This window comes from Odocoileus virginianus, chromosome 1, assembly GCF_023699985.2.
Source record: "Odocoileus virginianus isolate 20LAN1187 ecotype Illinois chromosome 1, Ovbor_1.2, whole genome shotgun sequence".
Lineage (NCBI taxonomy): Eukaryota > Metazoa > Chordata > Mammalia > Artiodactyla > Cervidae > Odocoileus > Odocoileus virginianus.
Window position 1 is genome coordinate 50,073,815 of NC_069674.1, and position 23,856 is coordinate 50,097,670.

General features: G+C 41.8%; 1 protein-coding gene across 3 annotated transcripts in view; it reads right to left on the reverse strand.

Moving 5' to 3' along the window:
• Positions 1 to 23,856, reverse strand: part of SCRN1 (secernin 1) — a 64,138-nt gene that overhangs the window by 28,661 nt on the left and 11,621 nt on the right. For all 3 annotated transcript variants that reach the window (XM_070467970.1, XM_020892481.2, XM_020892482.2), the window contains exon 2: positions 14,252 to 14,411. In XM_070467970.1, coding sequence (XP_070324071.1) covers positions 14,252 to 14,410 — 159 coding nt within the window. In that variant the 5' untranslated portion in view covers position 14,411. The remainder of the gene's footprint in view (positions 1 to 14,251; positions 14,412 to 23,856) is intronic.

Consider the following 23,856-nt stretch of genomic DNA (forward strand, 5'->3'; position numbering starts at 1 on the left):
ACTTCCCCTCCTCCCACCTTGTGAAAAGTTAAAGTCCCCAGTTGTGTCCAATTCTTTGTGACCCCATGGACTACACTGTCCATGGAATTCTCCAGGCTAGAATACCGGAGTGGGTAGCCTTTCCCTTCTGCAGGGGGGTCTTCTTAACCCTGAGATTGAACCCAGGTCTCCCACATTGCACGTAGATTCTTTACCAGCTGAGCCACAAGGGAAATCCAAGAATACTGAAGTGGGAAGCCTATCCCTTCTCCAGGGGATCTTCTTGATCCAGGAATCAAACTGGTGTCTTCTGCATTGTAGGCAGATTCTTGACCAATTGGGCTATGAGGGAAGCCTTTGCACTTCTGACCAACCCAATCCTGCTATTATTTTTCATTTCCCACTCCATTCCATTTTAACCCTTCCAAAATACTATATAATTGACTTATGTACTGCATGTGCTGTTTATGTATGCTATTTCCCGAGCCTAGAATGTAAGCTCCATGAGAGAGACAGAAGTGAGAGAGAACTTGATCCCAAATCTGGTACACAGCAGGCATCAATAAACAAATGAATCAATTGGTAACAAAGGTCAGAGGGAGCATAATTGAGGTTCAGAGGCAAGGAAACACATCCAAGTGGGCAAAGGTTTTATCAAGTGGGTGACATTTGAGTTGACCTCGCAAACTGAGCCAGACCTCGAGGTATTCCAGACAGAGGAAAGAGAATGAGAAGAAAAAGGTGGGGATGTCAAAATGCGTCCCCGGTTCAGGGAGGGCCTCCACTCTGCCGCTTCGGGGAGCTGTGATGGCGCTGAGTCACAGGACTGCAAAAGCACACTAAGTGCTGACTGATAAAGTGCTGAACACTGAGTCCAAAAGACCATACGGGCGTCGTGGGCGTTCAAATACACGCAGCCAACTTGACACTTTTCACGCCAAAATGGGAATCGTGAGGAAGCAAGGAGATCCCCAACTAGATGTATCAGCTAAATCAGCGCCTTTCAAGCACCAGGCTGAAAGCTGACCCCCAGATCCCTGCACAGGACACAGGGCAGGTGAGGGGGCGCTGGAGTGTGAGCACCCCAGTCTTGTGTGTGTGCGCTCGGCTGCTCGGTCACATCCAACTCCTTGTGACCCCACGGACTGTAGCCCGCCAGGCTCCTCTGTCCATGGGATTCTCCAGGCAAGAATACTGGAGTGAGTTGCCATTTCCTTCTCCAGGGGATCTTTCCGACTCAGGGATGGAACCCTGTGCCACCAGGGAAGCCCAAGCGAGCCTGTAACACACACCCTCAGGGCATCTTTGTCATGGACCACCCAAGTCTGACTTAACAAGGGCCCCTCTGTGGCGGCAATTCACACACAGTCCACTGGGTTTGAAGCCCGACTAATCACACCCAGGTCTGGGAGGGAGAAACATTTGTTTCACAGAGATTAGTGACTCAAAAGTCCCAGTTCGGGAGCAAATCTCACAAATAAGGAACATTTACACAGGATGTAATGAGTTAAACTTCAGTCAGCCATCTAGAACCTGAACTCTGCAAGCACTCATTTTCTTAAATAAGATTCACCAACACAACTGCCACCTTATTAAGGAGGCAGAGAAGAAGTGGGATTTGAAGTAGCAGATAAGGTTTCTCTGAGGGGAAAAATCCAAAAGCACCTGAAATCTTTCAGCATGAAAACAAAAACAAAAACCTTAGTTCCTTTTTTTTTTTTTTTAAACTTAGTTCTAAAGTGAAAATTTCCAGCCAGATTTCTGTTAGGAAAAAAGGAAAAAGAAAATGTTCATCACTCAAAAGATCAGTCTTTAGGGAGATAGTTCTGGCCTCAGCTCTGGTGATTAAGCTGTTCAAGGGGCCTGCACAAAAAGAGGAGCAATTTGTCTTGCTGCCCTATGGCCACGCCCACCCAGTCTTTAGTAAAAAAGATTTGTGAGCTAGTGTGACTTCCGGGTGCCAAGACCACACAACAAGCCCGAGGAGGCATATCCTAACTGTCAGCTCTGAGACTTCCCTGGCAGGCCAGTGGTTATGACTCAGCAATTTCAACTCAGGGGGCGCAGGTTCAATCCCTGGTCAGGGAACTAAGATCCCACAGGCTGCAGGGCACGGCCAGAAAATGAAACGCAAACTTAAAAAAGAATGTAAAGTAATTAGCCTCCAACTAATAAAAAGAAAAAAAAAAAAAAAGAATGATCAGCACTGCCTAATGCTAATCATCGAGGTTTGAAAGACGTTAACTGTACTGAGCTTGTCGTTCTCAGGTGGCTCCTGGGAACACATACCAGGTTGGAGGATGGAAAGATAAACCTTGACAAGGCCCCAGAGACAAACACAAAAGACAATTCTTCTGCAGGGCGAGCCGTTTATTATTTTGTGTGACGGTGCCCAAAATGAAAAAGCAAAATCAGCGTCATGCTGTCGCCTAGCCCCTGCACATTCCTGCACACACTATTTCTGGATATCACCCAATGAAAGGGGAACAGAGACACTCACACAATAGACATTTCACTAATGCAATGCAACCATTGTGCCTTTCCTACTGTACTCAGATGGTGAACACAACCCTGGCACTGCCAGCGAAAACCACTGTGAAATGAGTTGATGAGTCAGCCAGTCTTCTTAGGAGGAGAAAGAAAGGTAGGAAAAAAACGGGATGCTTTAGGAAAATAGGTTTAGTTTTAGAAAACCTGTGACTCTAAAGCAGTATTGAGATTATCACTGAGGTTGTTTGTTTTTTAATTTTTTTATCCCAGTGTTTTCTTGCCTGCAACTTGACTGGTTTTGGGAAATGTGCCATTAAGGCTTATATGAGTCTAAACAAAGACAAAAGAGGATGCTAACTAACTATACTTTAGAAGAGGTATTTGTTTATCTCCCAGAAGCTGCAAGAGCTTTAAGGATGGACAATGCAAGGGATTCAGAAACAGGCTTGGGAAACGGGATGCAATGGAAGGAAGCCCCCAGGCCAAGCCACTCTCCCATGAGGCAAGGGAGATGAAACCCCTGCCTCTGGGGCTGAAGAGATAAAAACAGGAAAACAGGCAAGAAGAAAAGCATACAATCTACTTAGTGACCACGGTGCTCTGCTCAGATTTCTGATTCCAGAATGACTTGTACTCCCCTGTGGTAAGGGATAATCTTCAGAAATAACATTCAGAACCCACCCCCTGCCTCACCATGGACATGGGCATGGACAATGTTAGTAATAACGCCACCAGCTACCATTAATTGGTAATTTTCTATTCTTCTTGCAAATATTTTCTTTGGGAAGAAAGGAGGAAAAGTATCTACCAAAAATCTATCCCAAATTGTGAAAACTGTATGACCTGACTGAGGATACTAATCCCATACAGAATTTCATGTAGTGGAAAATTAAAAAAAAAAAAAAATTAAAAATAACTTTCTAAAAAAGGAAACAATGACGCCTAAAGGAGGCAAAAATGGAGGAGAGGTTTATTATATAAAAAGAGAATCTTTCAAAAAGCAATTATGTATCAAACCTTACTCGTCTATCAAGAATTTTGTCTCCATAAGTTATGGTATAATGACTCTCTTGGGCACCAAGTATAGATAATGGAAACTTTGGGTGAAATCCACTGTTTTCTCCAGGATAATATTCTAGTGTTGTATCCTTTCTTAAATAGAAGGCTCAACCATTTACAAATAGACCTAAACCCATTCCACATCCACACACAAATGCACATATGCACAGACAGAACATCATAATCCAAGAAATCATTTGTCTGATTCCTCAACACCCCTACCCACAGGGCCCAATGTAAAGGGAGACGAGTTCTGCAATGCACAGTGCATAGCATCCTCAGGACTCAGAGGCCTTCACAAATAGATACATACTTACCCATCAGGTCCCATGCTGTAAAGGGCAATACTACATAGTAACCTGGAATGTTAGTTCCATGAATCAAGGCAAATTGGGAGTGATCAAACAGGAGATGGCAAGAGTGAACGTCAACATTCTAGGAATCAGCGAACTAAGATGGACTGAAATGGGTGAATTTAACTCAGATGACCATATCTACTACTGTGGGCAGGAATCCCTTAGAAGAAATGGAGTAGCCATCATAGTCAACAAAAGAGTCTGAAATGGATGCAATCTCAAAAATGACAGAATGATCTCTGTTCGTTTCCAAGGCAAACCATTCAATATCACAGTAATCCAAGTCTATGCCCTGACCAGTAACACTGAAAAAGCTGAAGCTGAACGGTTCTATGAAGACCTATAAGACCTTTTAGAACTAACACCCAAAAAAGATGTCCTTTTCATCATAGGGGACTGGAATGCTAAAGTAGAAAGTCAAGAAACACCTGGAGTAACAGGCAAATTTGGCCTCAGAGTACAGAATGAAGCAGAGCAAAGGCTACCAGAGTTCTGCCAAAAGAACACACTGGTCATAGCAAACACCCTCTTCCAACAACTCAAGAGAAGACACTACACATGGACATCACCAGATGGTCAACACCAAAATCAGACTGATTATATTCTTTGCAGTCAAAGATGGAGGAGCTCCATACAGTCAGCAAAAACAAGACCAGCATCTGACTGTGGCTCAGATCATGAGATCCTTATTGCCAAATTCAGACTTAAATTGAAGAAAGTGGGGAAAACCACTAGACCATTCTGGTATGACCTAAATCAAATCACTTATGATTATACAGTGGAAGTGAGAAATAGATTTAAGGGACTAGATCTGATAGAGTGCCTGATGAATTATGGACGGAGGCTCGGGACGCTGTACAGAAGAGAGGGATCAAGACCATTCCCAAGAAAAAGAAATGCAAAAAGGCAAAATGGTTGTCTGAGGAGGCCTTACAAATAGCTGCGAAAAGAAGTGAAAAGCAAAGGAGAAAAGGAAAGATATTCCCATCTGAATGCAGGGTTCCAAAGAATAGCAAGGAGAGATAAGAAGCCTTCCTCAGTGATCAGTGCAAACAAATAGAGGAAAACAATAGAGTGGGAAAGACTAGAGATCTCTTCAAGAAAATTAGAGACACCAAGGGAACATTTCATGCAAAGATGGGCTCAACAAAGGACAGAAATGGTAAGGACCTAACAGAGCAGACGATATTAAGAAGAGGTGGCAAGAATAAGCAGAAGAACAGTACAAAAAAGATCTTCAAAACCCAGATAATCACGATGGTGTGATCACTCACCTAGAGCCAGACAGCCTGGAATGTGAAGTCAAGTGGGCCTTAGGAAGCATCACTACTAACAAAGATAGTGGAGGTGATGGAATTCCAGTTGAGCTATTTCAAATCCTAACAGATGATGCTGTGCTGCACTCAATATGCCAGCAAATTTGGAAAACTCAGCAGTGGCCACAGAACTAGAAAAGGTCAGTTTTCATCCAAATCTCAAAGAAAGGCAATGCCAAAGAATGCTCAAACTACCGCACAATTTCACTCCTCTCACACGTTAGTAAAGTAATGCTCAAACTTCTCCAAGCCAGGCTTCAGCAATACGTGAACTGTGAACTTCCAGATGTTCAAGTTAGTTTTAGAAAAGACAGAGGAGGGACTTCCCTAGTGGTCTAGTGGGTAAGATACCCAGCTCCCAATGCAGGGGACCTGGATTCTATCCCTGGTTAGGGAACTAAATCCCACATACCACAACAAGAGACCCAGAGACAGCCAAATAAATAAATGTTTAAAAAAAAAAAAAGAAAAGGCAGAGGAACCAGAGATCAAATTGCCAACATCTGCTGGATCATCGAAAAAGCAAGAGCGTTCCAGAAAAACATCTATTTCTGCTTTATTGACCACGCCAAAGCCTTTGACAGTGTGGATCATAATAAACTGTGGAAAATTCTGAAAGAGATGGGGATACCAGATCACCTGACCTGCCTCTTGAGAAATCTGTATGCAGGTCAGGAAGCAACAGTTAGAACTAGAAATGGAACAACAGACTGGTTCCAAATAGGAAAAGGAGTACGTCAAGGCTGTATATTGTCACCCTGCTTATTTAACTTATATGCAGAGTACATCAAGAGAAACACTGGGCTGGATGAAGCACAAGCTGGAATCAAGACTGCTGGGAGAAATATCAATAACCTCAGATATACAGATGACACCACCCTTATGGCAGAAAGTGAAGAAGAGCTAAAGAGCCTCTTGATGAAACTGAAAGAGGAGAGTGAAAAAGTTGGCTTAAAGCTCAACATTCAGAAAACTAAGATCATGGCATCTGGTCCCATCACTTTGTGGCAAATAGATGGGGAAATGGTGGAAACAGTGGCTGACTTTATTTTTGGGGGCTCCAAAATCACTGCAGATGGTGACTGCAGCCATGAAATTAAAAAACACTTACTCCTTGGAAGGAAAGTTAAGACCAAGGAGAGATATTACTTTGCCAACAAAAGTCCATCTAGTCAAAGTTATGGTTTTTCCAGTAGTCATGTATAGATGTGAGAGTTGGACTATAGAGAAAGCTGAGTGCTGAAGAATTGATGCTCTTTAACTCGGTGTTTGAGGAAACTCTTGAGAGTCCCTTGCACTGCAAAGAGATTCAATCAGTCCATCCTAAAGGAGATCAGTCCTGGGTGTTCATTGGAAGGACTGATGTTGAAGCTGAAACTCTAATACTTTGGCCACCTGATGAGAAGAGCTGACTCATTTGAAAAGACCCTGATGCTGGGAAAGACTGAGGGCAGGAGGAGAAGGGGATGACAGAGGATGAGATGGCTGGATGGCATCACCGACTCAATGGACATGAGTTTGGGTAAACTCTGGGAGTTGGTGATGGACAGGGAGGCCTGGTGTGCTGTAGTCCATGAGGTCACAAAGAATCAGACACAACTGAGTGACTGAACTGACCTGAACTTGCCCATCCTACTCTGCAACCAAAATGGGAGTTGTTAAAAACCCAGAATCTGCAGAAGAAAGACTAAATAGCACAAAATAAAATGCTCTGATCTGGCAACTGTGCAGCTGAACAAAATGCCCAGTGTAATTTTAGAAACTGAGGAACTCGGTGCTGAAGGACCCCATTTTTTTATTCCTCCATCTCAAGTAGAGTGAACTGGACAAAGAGGCAGACAGATGGACAGCCTGAGGGCAGGATGAAGGGAAGGGTGGGTAAGGGCATGAACTGAAAGGCAAGACCACCTGAGAGGATGGCCCAGCTGGAAGCGTGGGCGGGTGGGTGGCAATGAGTAATCAGAATGACCTTCTGCACAGGACTATTCTCAGAAAACGGCCTTCAGACTGCAACACTCACATGAGATTTCCAGGGAAACTGCAGACAATGTTTAAAATGTCATGAAAAGGCTGAGTAACAGAAGAGTTTTTATGAGAAGTTCTCAGTCTTCATAATTAAAATTTTCTGTATGCTAATGAAGGCTATTATGAAAGTTACATTATAGTTATTGTAGCTCAAAAGCCTGGTAGAAAAGAACCCATCATTCTGTACTTGGGACAAGAACAGGGGATGGAGACAGGTGTAACTGTATGGGAATTAAAGACACAGAGTAAGTTTGAAAAGCAGATTTAGCATATGCTACAAGTTAGGAGTTTAGGAACTAAGGCCTGGAGTTATAGAATCTCTCAACACTACCTGATTCTTTTTTTAAAAAAAGAAAAAGAAAAATCTCTCTCTGCACAGTGTTCTCCTTGGAGTTTACAAAGTGCTTTCTCATGTTAGCTCACAGGTGTTTTACAAGAACCATACCACCATATGGCCCAGCAACCCCACGACTAGATATATACCCCGAGGAAACCAAAACAGAAAAAGACACATGTACCCCAGTGTTCACTGCAGCACTATTTACAACAGCTAGAAAATGGAAGCAACCTAGATGTCCATCAACAGATGGATAAAGAAGCTGTGGTACATATATGCAATGGAATATTATTCAGCCATAAAAAGGAATGCATTTGAGTCAGTTTTAATGAGGAGGATAAACCTAGAGCCTATTATATAGAGTGAAATAAGTCAGAAAGAGCAAGATAAATATCATAATATACATGGAATCTAGAAAGATAGTACTGATGAAATTATTTGAAGGGCAGCAATGGAGACACAGACATAGAGAACAGACTTACAGACATGGGGGGGCAGGAAGGAGAGGATGAGATATATGGAAAGAGTAATATAGAAACTTACATTACCATATGTAAAGCAGATAGTCGATGGAAATTTTGGAGAAGGAATTGGCAACCCACTCCAGTATTCTTGTCTGGAGAATCCCACCCATGAGCAGAGAAGCCTGGTGGGCTACAGTGTGTGGGGTCACAAAAGAGTTGGACGTGAAGGAAGCGACTAAACAGCAAATGGGAATTTGATGTATGACTCAGGGAACTCAAACGGGGACTCTGTAACAACCTAGAGGGGTGGGAGGGGGAGAAAGATGGGAGGGATCTTCAAGATGGAGGGGACATAGCTGACTCATGTGGATATTTGGCAGAAACCAACAAAATTCTGAAAAGCAATTATCCTTAAATTAAAAATAAATTAATTTTAAAAAAACCAACAACAAAAAACCTGGAAAAAAAAAAGCAAAGAAAAATCTCTCCCTGCAGTGTTCTGTTTGGAGTTTACAAAGTGCTTTCTTTCACATGTTAGCTCACACGTGCTTTACAAGAAGGCAGACATTGCGGGGTGGGGGGTTCTATGATCTCTGTCTGGCAAATGAGGAAACTGAGTCTCAAAGGCTCAAAGGTCCAAGACGCAGTAAATGAAGAAGGCAGGACTAGAACACAGGACCCTGCCTCCTGAGCCAGAACTCATCCCCCTAGTTTCAGCTGATTATGAATTTCAATTAATTTATAAAAGAAAAAGACACTTAAGATGCTACACTTTCACAGAAGGGTAGCAGGCTAAAGGGAGGAGGGGGACATTGGTGCTGGCGCCTTGAAGGATGCACAGGAGTCTACCAAGTAGATGAGGAGATGGGAGAGGAAGGAGACTCAGCAAAGGATAGAGCAAAAGAACAGAGAAATGAAAGTGTGCTGCTCGTTCAAGAAGCAGCTCAGCGCAGCTGACGCCTACTGTGTAAGCTAGGAAAGGCAAACTAAGCATGAAGATGAAAAAAGTAAGCAGGGAATGGTACAACCCTTACAGAGGTCAGTTATTACCAAAAAATGTATCCTATGACCCAGTGACCCTGCATGTGGAAGTGTGTTCAATGACTCCATGCACAGAAAGCCTCGTGTACAATGTTCTTCATGGCTGTACTTTCCAGACCAACCAAAAGTCCAAGCATTCACCAACACAGGACTGATTAAATTATGGTGTTTCTCCACAATAGACTACTATCAGCTGTAAAAGAATAATAATAATCTCGACGTCAATGTTCAGCTATAGAAAACTCTTTAGAAAATGTTACTAAACAAAAGCAAGCCAATTGTAAGCTAGAAATTGTATGTTAAAAAAATATCAAGTCTCAGAATAGTGTATATAATGTGCTACTTTCGTGAAAAAAGAAAAGGTGGCATATACATATTTATTTGCATTTGCATAAAAGATGACAAGATGGGCAAGAAAAAAAAGGATTACATAAGATGGAAATTTTAATAGACAGGAATAAGGAGAGATTAAGACTGCTTACATATACCTTTTTAATATTATTAAATCTTTGAACCACATCATTTTATCACTTATTCAAAATATAAAATTACATTCAAAAGTACCTTTACCCAAATGAGTTTCAAAATTTATGTGCACAAAAAACCTGCATACAAATTTTACAGCAACTTTATTCAAAATTGCCCAAACTTGGATGCAACCACGATGTCCTTCAATAGGTGAATGGAAAAATAAATTGTGGTATATCCAGGCAATGGATTATTATTCAGAGCAAAAAAGAAAACATTCTATCAAGCTTGGAAGAGACATCAGTGAACCTTAAATGTCTATCACTAAGTGAAAGAAGCCAATCCGAAAAGGCTACATACTATATGATTCCAACTATATAACCTTCTAGAAAAGGGAAAACTATGAAGACAGTAAAAAGATAAGGAGTTTCCAGGGGTTAGGGGAAGGGACAGATGACTAGCTAGAACATAGAGGATTTTTAGGGCACTGAAAACACTCTGAATGATAGATGGATACATAGTATTAGACACTGTCAAACCCCAGAGAATACACAACACAAAGAGTGAACTTTAATAAACTATTGACTCGGTCAATAATCATGTATCAATACAGGCTCATCCATTGTAAAAGATATTAAGGCAAAATGTTAATAATAGGGGAACCTAGGAGGCAGGCAGCAGGGGTGGTGAGGAATTATATGAGAACACTCTGTACTTACACTCATTTTTCCACAAACCTAAAACGGCTTTAAAAATGTCTATTAATTTAAAAGAAAAGAAAGAAAAGTGAACAGGATGCCAGGCAGGAAGAGTTCTGAATGGCATACAAATCAGCCTGGATTCTCATCTTATAAACAACAACCCAACATTTTTAAACAAGGCAGTGACAACGCTGTGGTCTGGAAAGAAAAGTCCCTGCAGGGAATAGAATTCAGGGGAAAGAGACCTGGGCACCACTAAGCAGATCAAAGCAGAAAGGAGATGGGCGTGGGTGTGAATGAATTGGGAGTGGTGAGAAGATGAGGACACAGGCAAGGAAGCAGCAAGACTCAGTGACTGCTGTCCCTCTGCGTCCACAGATGAGTCGGGAAACATGGCTCAAAACTTGCTTCTGGGTTTCTAGAATAAGCTCTGTGGCAGACAACAGAGCTGACAGAGGAAGAGAAGCAAATGAAATGAGAATAGTGAATTTGGTTTTTGACCTGTGAAGTTATTTTACCTGCAGCATACGGATGTGAAAACATGCCAAGGCAACTCAGAACACAGATACGCAACTCAGAAAAAAGGTCAAGGCTGCCTAGCAACTAACTCTGGTATGTATCAAACTGTGCTTAGTTATTAGTCAAGGGACATAATTTATGGTGTATTTGAGGTGTACACCATAAATACATGATGTATTTGAGAATTAATGTATCATAACTAGTGAAAGGGATCTAGTCTATTCCCTAAAATGATTGTAATCATGAGAATAAAACATATAAAGTCATTTAAACTATGCCCCAAAAAAGAAAATAAATTTTTCTAAAATATTTATTTCAGTTATAAAAGGTTTTGTGCAATACTGTACTTACTATGGCTACTAAAAAATGACCCCCAAATTTAGTGATATAAAACAACCATTTATTATGTTCATGAATTCAGTGCATCAAGAACTTGGACAGGGCACAGAAGGGATGGTGTGAGTCTATTCCATGGAGTCTGAGGTCTGAAGTCACTGAAGGGGCATTCACTCACACATCTGGCTTTGGCACTGGCTGCAGGCTCTCCATGGGGGCCCCACCGCATGGTATCTGCTGGGTTCCTCCCAGCATTGTGCCTGGGAACTCAGGGCTACAGTCCCAAAGAAGGGAGACAAGCAGAAGTCAGATCCTTGTGTGACCCAGCCCTAGAGGTCACGCGCATCACCTCCATTAGGTTTCACTGCCTGGTACCACCAGAAGCCCTCATGAAGATTCACGGCAGGGGTTGGGGGGGCATAACCGCCCCAACTCCATGGAGGTGTGTCCAGCACACTGTGAGAAGGACATGTGGGGTGGGATTTGTTAGAGCCATCTTCGGGAAATCTGCCCACATGAAAATCAAAGTGCTTCAGTGTGCGTGACTCTCTGGGAAAAAGAAACATGTAGGGAAGGCAGCCAGGGAAGGTCAGTAACAACTCAGACCAAGTCAACTTGATCCATATCCAGTCCCCTCTGTCCCAGAAACAGAAACATTCAGATCTAAACAACATAGACATTCAAACATTAATGAAGACCCATTTAAAACCTACCATGAGCATCAGAGAACCTAGCACTCTTCCCCATCCATATGAAAGGAAAGTCCCACCGAAGTTTAGGAGCCTGAACCAAGTTAGTGGTGCAACATCAGAGGCAAGTGGTTCTGGCAAAAGTCCTGTGGGAGACAGTCTGCCACTGCCCCAGCCACAGACTAGAACCACGACCTGCTCAACTCTGCCCATTCATCTCAGTGCTGCTGCTGAATTCACCTAGCATAACCAGCTTCTTGTAGAGGGCTATTGCTCTCTGGTGAAGCTTAATGCTTTTAGAAGGCTGAAACAGAGATTCAGATAAGAAAATGAAATACACATGGATGAATACCCATTTAAAATGCACAATCACCAGAAAAATTGGTTTATTTTATAAAGTATAAAACACCAAAGGGTAGAGACTATGTCAGTGGCAAGAGTTTGTTAATTTATCAGCCCCAATTTTTTTTCTCTAAATTCTTCATCCTTTAACAATTACTGTTTAAACACATACAACTAACTATACCATAACCAAGAAGTTTATTCCATGCAAAGATGGTTCAATTTATCATGAAATAGAAAGTAAAAAAAATAAATAAATAAATCAGGGGATTAGCTTCTGATTATCTCCTGATCTTTAACAAAATGTACTACCTATTTCTCAGGGTTTTTTAAAAGCATTCAAAGCATGAACTGATGTACACTTTTTAACATGACAAAATGATATGAATCTCCATTCCAAAGCCAGTATCTTACATAATATGGAAGTACTAGAGGCTGCCCCACTCAGGTCAGGAACAAGGCAAAGATACACACTTTCTCCATCGTTATTAATACTGAATCCAAGCCATAAGCCAAATAGATGAGAAAAGAATTAGAGATGTAAGAACAATCCAACTACCCATATTTGCAGGTTTTATAATAACACAGCTGGAAAATCAAAGAGAATCAATAATATAAGCTGACACAATAAATAAAAGAATTTAGTTTAAAAAGTAGAATGCAAAATTAACATAAAATAGCCATCATGATGATTTGAGAGAATACCATTGAAACATGTATATTACCACATGTGAAATAGATCACCAGTCCAAGTTCGATGCAGGGCTCTCAAAGCCAGTGCACTGGGACAACCCAGAGGGATGAGATGGGGAGGGACGTGGTAGGGGGGTTCGGGATGGGGGACACATGTACACCCGTGGCTGATTCAGGTCAATGTATGGCAAAAGCCACCACAATATTGTAAAGTAATTAGCTGCCAATTAAAATGTATTAATTTTAAAAATAGCCATCATGAAAGTTTGACACCATACTCTGGGAATATGGACAAACAGGCATTGTCTTACATTGCTGGTGGGAATGTAAAATGGCACACCACCTATAGAAAGAAATTTGACAATATATAACAAAATCACATGGGCTTTCCAGGTGACTCAGTGGTAAAGAATCCTCCTGCCAATGCAGGAGACTCAGGAGATGTGAGTTCAATCCCTAGGTTGGAAAGATCCTCTGGAGGAGGAAATGGCAACCCACTCCAGCATTCTTGCTGGGATAATCCCATGGACAGAGAAGCCTCATGGGCTACAGACCATGGAGTCGTGTCGGACACGACTGAGCGACTGAGAAAGTAGGCATAACAAAACCACATGCTTATAAACCCTGTGACTCAGAAATCCCATTTCTAGGCACCTATCCCCTAAAATATTGACTGAACAGGTTTTTAAGCACTCAAAATAAGAATTGGTGGATAATTTTTTAACATGACAAAAATATATCAACCAAGACCAGACACTGTGACAGGTGTACAAGGCTATTATGCACACCAGCACTATGTGTAATAGCAAAAGCCTGGAAAACAATCCAAGTGTCTATCAACATGAGACTGATTAAAGTATGATTACATTCATAGAATGAAACACTACACAGCTCTAAATGAGTAATGAAGATGGTCACTCCAGATGGAATGACTTGCAAAACAGAGTTTTCGTTGAAAAATTCAAAGTGGAAAAAAGTATATATAGCATGCTACCATTCATCTAATGAAGGAAGAAAGGAATTTGGACAAATATGCACATACATATGTGAGTGTGTTTGCTACATATACATGTAAATTTTTAAATGGAAGGATAAACCCCAAACTTCCAAAACATTATTACCTATAGAAGAAAAGGGAAATAGAGAAATGATACAAAGGTAGAAGCTAGACTTCTCTGAATATATTTTACTTCATAGATTTGACTTTGGAATGGGTAAATAGTTTACTTAATTATAAAACATGTGCCATAGCAATGAATTCTCTTTGGACCTGGGGTTTTTAAGGCTATAAACAAACCAGAATGGAAAGAGGAATCAATAGAACCCACAAGAGAGTTCTGTGGGTAAACGGATTTCCACATTAACAAGTCAAGGTGCTGGGCAAAGCCCCAGAAAGAGAATATGTGTTAACGGAGAGAGAGGAATACGTGACTTACCTCAACCTTGCTCTCAGGTTCATGATCAGCAGCTGAGAAATATACAACCTCTTGCACTTCATCCCTGGGCCGAGCTGAATTTTTCCCAAATACCACCAGACCGTCCTTTGCACGTGGCGGGAAGGCCACAAAGCAGTAACTTGGAGGAGCTACAGCCATCCTAAAAAGAGAGAGACGCCAGAGAGAGAATGGAAGCGGGCCTAACGTGGAAAATTCCACCAGGGAGCTCTTCAGACATATTTCACCAGCTAACCAAGTTTCACTGTTGAACTGTGTGCAACAAGCTCATTTGGAGATCCCAGCTGGCAAATGAAGCTGGAGTGTCTGGAGTAGAATTACGGAGCCACTGAGACCAGATACTGTTAGTACTCTGTGGGATTAAACGAGCAACAGAACGCAGTGACAGCCAAAAGCGCAATGACGTAGGAGAAAGGAAAGGAGGTTATTGTTCCAGGCAGAAAACACACACACACTGCAATCTGTCACAGCAATAGAAAAATAGATAACTGTACCTTAAAACAGTGCACTACAGAAGTGCCTCTTGATCTAGAGGGCCATGGCCACCCTGTGATAGATTTTGGAGTGCTGATGGGGAAACGGGTCTGGAAATAAACTGAAAGATACCTCTCTCTTTTTATCTATTTTTACTCTACCTCAATGACATCACACACAATCGTCTCTAGGCTTTCTTCTCACCTCTCCAGCTGCTCCTGGGCTGGCTAGTTCTCTTCCACCTGGCTACTAGGTATCTTCACAGCTTGGTCCTTCCTTCCTCATTTATGCTCTTTCTGTGAAAACTCTTCCATGCCCAGAGCTCCCCATGTCATTTACAAGCCAATGACCTACACATATAATTCCAGCTCAGTTCTCTCCTTGAGCTCTTGACCCACACACCCAGCCTAACTGATATCCAAAGCTGATTTCATCATCTTCCCCAAACTGGGTCCCTTTCTAAGGTGTCCTGTCTCAGTGGCCAGCTCTATTATCCATCTCATCGGAGCATCAGAATCTATCCTTACCATGTGTTTCTCCATTACCTAACATATCACCACGTTCTGTAAATTCAATCTCCTAAATCTCTATCCACTTCTTCCGTGCACCAAGCCACCATCATCTCTAAGCCTGGATCATTGTAACTGCTCCTAAGGGGTGACGCTATATCAGCTATTAGTCTCTCTCCAAAACATTCCTCACATTGCACCCAAAGTGACCTTTTTAAAAGAAAGACTTGGGGACTCCCCTGGCGGCCCAGCGGTTGGGACTCCACACTTCCACCACAGGGGGCACAGGTTCAGTCCTTGATCTGGGAACTAAGATACCAGCATGCCATGTGTCCAAAAAAATTTCTTTAATAAAATAAAAGGAAGGTTTGATCATGTCATTCCTGCTTAAAATCTTCCATATTGTTCCCACGGCTCTTAGAATAAAGACCAAAAGCTTATCAAGCCCATGTCATCTCCCCGCCTCATCTCATACCATTCACTCCTGCAGTCTCTCAACTGCAAGACAGAAGCCTTTTTCTAGTTTCTCAATACTCCAGAGCCTTTGCACACGCTGTGCCCGCTTTCCTCAGCACTCCTTTCCCTGATCCCTACATCAGTCAATTGTGCTATATGACCACAATCTAAAACAGCCCTGTAATTATTTTATTACCAACAATCAGTAATTAGTCTTTCTTCCCCCCGCCAAAGTTTAAAAATATGAAGGCAGGGACCATGTCTCTTTTGCACATCTCTGTAAACCCAGCGCTACACAGCGTCTTCTGCAGGGTTACTATTGTCGTCTAGTTGCTAAGTTGTGTATGACACTTTTGTGACCCTAGGGACTGTAACCTGCCAGGTTCCTCTATCCATGGGATTTCCCAGGTAAGAATACCAGAATGGGTAGCCATTCCCTTCTCCAGGGGATCTTCCAGACCCAGGGACTGAATCCTCATCTCCCGCGTTGGCAGGTGTCTTCTTTACCACTGAGTCACCAGGGAAGCCGCCCCCCACCCCCGCCACTTCCGCAGGGTAGATGTTCAATAAAAACGACCAAGTGCTCAGTCCTTCCTTAATGCTCCACCAAACTGCGGCTGACTCTCTGCAGCTCTTTCTCACCACCACGCTTCTGCACCCACTGAAGTGCCCCTCCCTGAGCCTCTGCACATGTCCCTCAGGATCTGATTCAAAAACTCCTTCTTTCAAAAAGCCTTCTATGAAGAACTCTGTCATTTTCTCAGCACCCATAAACACTGATGCATCTAGTCTGTCTGAGGTGTTATTTATAAATGTACCGCTTCGGATGTTTCAAATAAAGCTCCCTGAGGGCAGAACCTATGCCACCCAATTACAGTAGCTCATTCCCCAACTCTCTGAATTATAGACACTCAACAAACATTATTATTGAGCCAACTATCATATTTGTGCCACGAATTACCCAACTTAAATGTGTTTTATTTTATGATCCTAAGATAAAATGTGAAATAAAGCAATATTCTCAGAAAAGCAACCAGGATTCAAACCTTAGTCCTGCTAATGCCACCTACTAGCTGTGTGACCGTGAGCAAGTTACTTTACCTCTCTGAGCCTAAGTTTACTTCCCACAAATGTTTTGCTCCAGCCCACAGATTTATCATGAATATCAAATGAAATGATTCTTGAGAAAATATTTTGAAAACTATGGAGGCTACCTGGGTTCTGACTGTTCAAATATAGCAGCATTTCAAAAATTTCCATTGAACAAGTCAATTAAAGTCAACTCTCCTCACTCACAACTAGAGCAGCTATCAAGTCACAGAAGCAGCAACATTCTGTGTTTAGAAACATCTTTGTGAGGGACAATGTTGCTACATCTATAACCAAACTATTTCAGGTTAGTCTGCACATCCACACCCCAGACTGTCAAGAGTTCTTCCCAGCCGTGTTTACGTCGGGTCCCTCTCCAGGGCACGGAGAAGTAGGGGAGTCCATAAGTCTGAAAATCATTTCCTGCTGCGTACGTGCACGGTTGTGTCCAACTCTTTGCAACCTGGACTGTAGCCCGCCCAGCTCCTGTCCATAGAATTTTCCAGGCAAGAATACAGGAGTGGGCTGCCATTTCCTACTACAGGGGATCTTCCTGACCCAGTGATCAAACCAACATCTGCATCTCCTTTGGCAGGCAGATTCTTTACCACAGAGCCACCAGAGAAGCCCCGAAATTCCTTCTAGCTCAGGAAAATATCCTCCAGTCCTTCAAAGGGAAAGAAAAGGTGAGGAGATATAGAGTCTTCAGTTCTTTCTCCTCTTAACCTTTCCCATTTTCACAAAACCACATTATCTTCAAATTTGAAGGGGAGAGACAGATAAACCAAGACTCCGTGTATATAAGAAAGACCTGCAATAATTGTAATAAGATGCCTTTATAGAGGGCTCCTAAAATTAGGAGGTAAGAAGAATTGCAGGCTAAGTCAAATAAAGTGAAACAGACAAGAAGATGACGTGCAGAAAGGACACATTTCCTTGTGTTTCTATGGTTCACATAGGAAATGGGAATTCCCCTCCTTCCCGACTGTTGGGTCATGTCAAAAGTACTAACATCGCAACTATGAACAGAACCTTGTTTTACTTGATTCTTAAAAATGGTAAAAATCCACTGGCCTTGAATTTACAAGATGTATATGCAGAAAACAAGCAACACACATGGCTTTTCTGATGAGTACTTATTCTTCAGCCTGGATATCTGCTTGGTCAACAAGTCATCTGAATCACCCGACCATGACCAATATACAGGCAACAGAAGAACTGGGAAGTTGGCTTTTCTGCTGAATTTTGGGAATGATTGGGAATGCCAGAAGGGAGCAGAATTTTTATGCCTACTTTTCTTTAATGCTAGATGAATCAGCAAACTGGGTATCATAGCCTGCAGCAAACAAGGCAAATTGTCCATTTGCTTTTCCTAGATCAACATTCTACACAATGACTAGCCTCAGAGATAACTTAGCTAGATCCTTGTCTATTCTCTAGATCAGTGCTGTCCAAAAGAATTTTCTGCAATGACAAAAATGTTTTATCTCTACTGTCTAATATGGTGGCCACCAGCCTCAAGTGGCTATTGGCATGTAGTTACTATAATTAAGGAATTAAACTTAAAATTTTATGACAAAATTTAAATAGCCATACATGGGAGGTAGAAATTCTATTGGACAGAACAGCATTACAACTTCCTAATAAACCCAGAAATGAAGATTTTCACATTGAGGTTTCCAGAAGTACTTATTTGTGAAATGGTTCACTTGTTCTAGGGCTTCCCAGGTGGCCCTGGCGGTAAAGAAACCCCCGGCCAGTGCAGGAGTCAGAAGAGACGTAGTTTCAATATCTTTGTGGGAAGATCCCCGGAGGAGGAAATGGCTACCCACTCCAGTATTCTTGCCTGGAGAATTCCATGGACAGAGGAGCCTGGTGGGACACAACTGAAGTGACTTAGCACAACGACACTTATTTTAATGACGAAACGGGCTATCACCCACTTATACTGAATTAGCAAAGAAGAGGCATGATACTTTCAAAAGACCAAGGAAAATAAACATTAGGAAGAGGCTACTGAACTACCATGTGAACTGAGTTTAAGCAAGCTCCTTCTTCCAGAGGCTAAAGGTGATCACAGCCCTGGAGGACAATTCCGTTTTCCCTGATGTGAAGCTCACATTCCTAACTCTGAATATACCAGGAAAGGGGCCCGCACTGCTACCTGGAACCCCCTGTGAACTTGGCTTGTCAGCTCCTCTCTCTAACTCCTAAATGAACTGTTGATACCTTCACTTCTCTTTAAACTTCCAACTACTTCCTCTAAACAGGTTTCACTTCCTTGTCCACAAAAGACAGATGGCTGGGGGAGGGAGACTGTTCCAGAAGGAGGATATGCAGGTTTCAAGGCCCTGAGGCTAGAGAAGGGGAAGGAGTCAATACTTTGAAAAGCCAGTGTGGCTGAGGCCAGAGAGAATGGGAAAGAGGCTGAGAGGCAGGTACACAGGCTGGTTCCTACTGGGTCTTGAAGGAGGTGGCAGGATTTTAGGGTCTATCCCATAATAAACACTAAAGCCACTGAAGGGTTCTAAGCCAGGTTTTAGGAAGGAAATGGAACCAGTGCACACACAACTTTTCAAAGAAGCTGCTACTTTAGGGAGGAGACAGTGCAGTAGACGAAAGGCCATTCCATTCCTAAATGTCCACTCTAAGGAAGGGCTTCCTGGGTGGCTCAGACTGCAAAGAATCTGCCTGCAGTGTGCGAGACCCAGGTTCGGTCCCTGGATGGGGAAGATCCCCTGGAGAAGGAACTGGCAACCCACTCCTATATTCTTGCTTGGAGAATTCCATAAATAGAGGAGCCTGGGGGGGCTACAACCCATGGGGTCACAAAGAGTCAGGCATGACTGAGCAACTAACACACATACACACATTCCAAGGAAATGATCAGGAATATGGATAAGATTTATGCACAAGAGAGCATTACAGTAGTATTTATACAGGTGAAAAACTTGCCCAAACTTAACTGTCCAGCATCAGAGAAGTGGCTAAAATTTTATGCTGTGTCTATATGGTGGAGCGGAACACCATAAAAGCATTAAAATGAAATGGTGTGGGGAAGTGGAAGGAGGATCCAAAATAGATTATCTTAACTATGCGAAAATGTGCATAGAAAAAGACTACAAGTAGTAGCCTGACTACTAAATTCTTTGTTTTTCTATATTTTTCTTTTGTTTTGATTTTCCTACAAGTACTTATATTTATTTAATCACACAAAAAAGATTTTTAAAAATTAAACCTGTGAGTATTGCCAATTTAGGAATTTAATTTCAAATAAAAAATGTGGCTCTATTTCTGCATCCCTACATTTAAAATTTCAAAACTGGGACCTTCCCTAGCAGTTTAGTGGTTAAGACACTGTGCTTCCAATGCAGGGGGCCCAGGTACCAACCCTGGTAGGGGAACTAAGATCCCTTAAGCTGTGTAGCAAGGCCAAAAACAAGAAATTTCAAAACTGGCAAATTCTTATTTGAGTTATAGTTAGGACAAATGATTTATTCAGTATTATAGTTATTCTCTGGAATTTTGTTTTCTTTTTCTTTTTTTTTTTCTTTACAGTCTGCTCAATTCAGAATTACTCAAGGAGTATACAAATTTGCATTACTATTTTTTATACAAATAGCACACAGGCCTCCTATAGTCGCCTCCTTAAACAGGAAAAGAAAAACTGGCCAATCAGAAACTCAATTTTCTTCTGACCCTGAGACGGAATTCTTTCGAAACTGATTCAAGGGATCTCAATTTTGCTTCCGTTATCTGTCATAATAATGGCTAACATACCAGATATTCCACTAAAAAAAAAAAAAATTGAGATGTTAACTCATCTATATACTGTATAAAACATGCATTTTGAAGTCTCTGTTTACAGTATTTTTATAAACTGCTAAATCATTCATGTATGACACAAAAGACTGACTTCACAATTTTTCTCCTTTTCCCTCTATAATCTTATCCAGCATTATGAGATATCATAATCTCCTCTGAAGAAAAATAAAATTTAATTAACTCCCAATCACATATGCTAATACAGAAATCTATTGCGTAGTTTTTTTTTATCATTCATAATCAGCTTTAGAAAACAGAAAAACTATTCAAGAATGGGTTTTCTATTATAATTACACTCTACTTAAACCAGCAGCAGAATCAATGAACAAAGCTTACTCAAGAAATAAAGCCATGACTGATGACTTTTTTTCTTAACTTGCTTGCTTTGAGGCACAATTCTGAAGCAATCTCTGAGCCATGAGGATCCAGAAGTAGGGATGGGGGTACAGGATTATACTACAGGCCTAAAACTGAACCCAGGAATGTCTGAAGCACTGTTTCCTGAACTGCATGTTGTAGTCCTTTCGTGGGTTATGGAATCAACCTACTTGACAAGATCAACATTTTTTAGAAAAGAATATATGCATCTCATATAGGAAGGGTAAGCACTGGCACAAGAAACTTTAAGTTCAAATATACACACAGAAGTGTATGTATGCACTGGGCTACAATACAACATTTCTTTTACTACAGGTTTCAAGCAAAAATCTTCGAAGGCAACAGGCTTAGAGGGCAGGTCTATTGAATAGGCTTCTTTGTGGTAAATACCAGTTGGGATTCTTGCCAGGAAAACTAACAGCTCCAATTAATGAAACACTCTAATTTAACCCTTGTAGACAATTAAACTGACAGGCATTTCCTAGGAAGTATTTGTTAAGAACATTTCAAGTGCATTTATCTGTACTTTATTCCAAGTAGAATAAGCCAGTCACAAAAATGCAAATACTGTATTTCACTTATATAAGTTACCTAGAGTAGTGAAATTCACAGAGGCAGAATTAGAATGGTGGTTACCAGGGGTGGACCAGGGAGGGACAGAAGAGGGAGGAGGATGGACAGTTGTTTAATGGGTACAGTCAGTTTTGCAGGGTGAAAAATTTCTGGGCATTGGTTGCACAACAACATGAATATTCTTAACACAACTGTACACTTCAAATGGTTAAGATAGCAAATCTTATGTGTATTTTTACCATATTAAACATTTTCTAAAAATCAAATATCCACAGGTGGCTCAAGGCTACCACAGTGGCCTGGGCAGCTTTAGATAGGGTGCTATCAGTTGTGGTAAAGTATTTCTAAGATCAATTTTTAAGTGTCAAAATCTTCTCAGGAGTCATGACTTCCTCTTGGGAATTATAACTGCAGAGTCCCTGAGCTCACAGCATCAGAGCTGCGTCGCCCAACATCCCCAGTCTGACTGGTGACAGGAGGCTGGGTACAGGCTTAGGGGTTGGAGTGCTGCATCTCTGTAACTAGGAGACCGCTTACAGAATGTCTAGACAAGGAAGGAGGTAGCTGCATGGGAAAGAAGGTCTTTGTCCTCAAGTTCAGTGAGTAGTTATTGAAGAGCATGAATGCTCCAAGCCAAGAAGGGGTTTCCTTCATCTGAATGCCAAACTGCCCTGCCCTTTCATCTCAGAAAAGCTACAGGGGCCCTCATCGGTCACCATACCCAGCAATAAGAAAGCCTTGAATCGCCTGAGAGGAAGAAAATGACTGTCTGTATAAGCTATAGGTTTATTAGCTGTCTTGCAAATAACCGTGACAAAGGATCTTTTCTTGCATAAAGAAATGAAACCCAAATGTCCTTACTTTCCAAGTTCTCAGCTTTACTGAGCAGATTGGGTAAGTTTAAAGTCCATGTACATTAATTACCTTCTTTCAGAAAAGCAAAGAAGAATGTATTCTATATTTACTGATAGATTCATTTCTTAAATCAATGACATTCCTGCTGAATTGAAAACAGGACAAATGATACTCACTTATAAATTTCCTTTCCTATTCTTTCTCTGCTATTGAGACAGTAAAGAATAAATAGGGTGTTTGAAAAAGGAATTATCTAACTGAATTGAGATGAAAACGCCAGTTGATGGAAGATATGTACATCAGGCTCATCAAGTTCTGCCTGATAAATAAGAAAGATGCTATTAAGTGTCTTACTGAAAGCTCAAGGCAGGAGAACACAAAGCTTTAGGACTCCACAGCCAGTGATCTCCAGCTTCTGATATTCAATGTCTTTAATGAAGAATTATCTAATGGAAGAAAGACCACATAGGGTATTGAGTGAGTAGGCAGGTTTTGGAAGCAATCTGAGTTCAATCTCAACCCCTTGTCACCGTTCTGTAACAAAGATAACTACAGGGTCATGGTGAGGTTCAAAAGAGCTGAAACATAAAGCGCTCAGAACGCCATCTGGAACACAGTAAGGACACATCACCGCGAGGGTGAGAAAAGGTACATGATGAAGGCTGTTCCTTTGTCAAGGTCTGATCTGAACAAACCAGACTTTAGAAACCTGGCTTTTTCCTTACGGTGTCTAAGTGCTCCTTCACTGTTTGAAGATGTGCTCCACTGTCACTTAAAAGTCTTTTAAGAGCTGGTCACTATGCCCTTTCCCTAAGCCCAAGGGCAACACCTACCTCTGACAGCTGATTCCTGTAGAGTTCAATGCCACTCTCTCACTGTCATATTTCTGAGCAGCATGGGATGGTTTATGGGTGGCGGGTTGTGCACTCACTTGGTCTGGTCCAGAGCACTGGCCTAAACTGCTGGCTTCCTTGGTGGCTCAGAGAGTAAAGAATCTACTTGCAATGCAGGAGACCCAGGTTTGATTCCTGGGTTGGGAAGATCCCCTGGAGAAGGAAATGGCAACCCACTCTAGTATTCTTACCTGGAGAATTCCATGGACAGAGGAGCCTGGTGGGCTACAGTCCATGGGGTCACAAAGAGCTGGACACTTCTGGGCTACTAACACTTTCACTTGCGCTTTCTTTGAGAGCATTGGCCTATAAAGTGAGTTTGTATGTGTTTAATCTGAACTAGCAGCTAACATTGGTAAATCTAGAGATTTTCCACAGAAATTCAGATATTTAGCATCTCCTGAAAACTCAAAAGATCTGCTAACACTGGGTCCATATTCTTGCATGCCAGCAAGATTGGAGCTGGGGAGGGGTTCCTGCCACAGTCCCCTCCACCCGCTGATACCAAGGCCAATGGAAGTGTCGCCTATGGTCC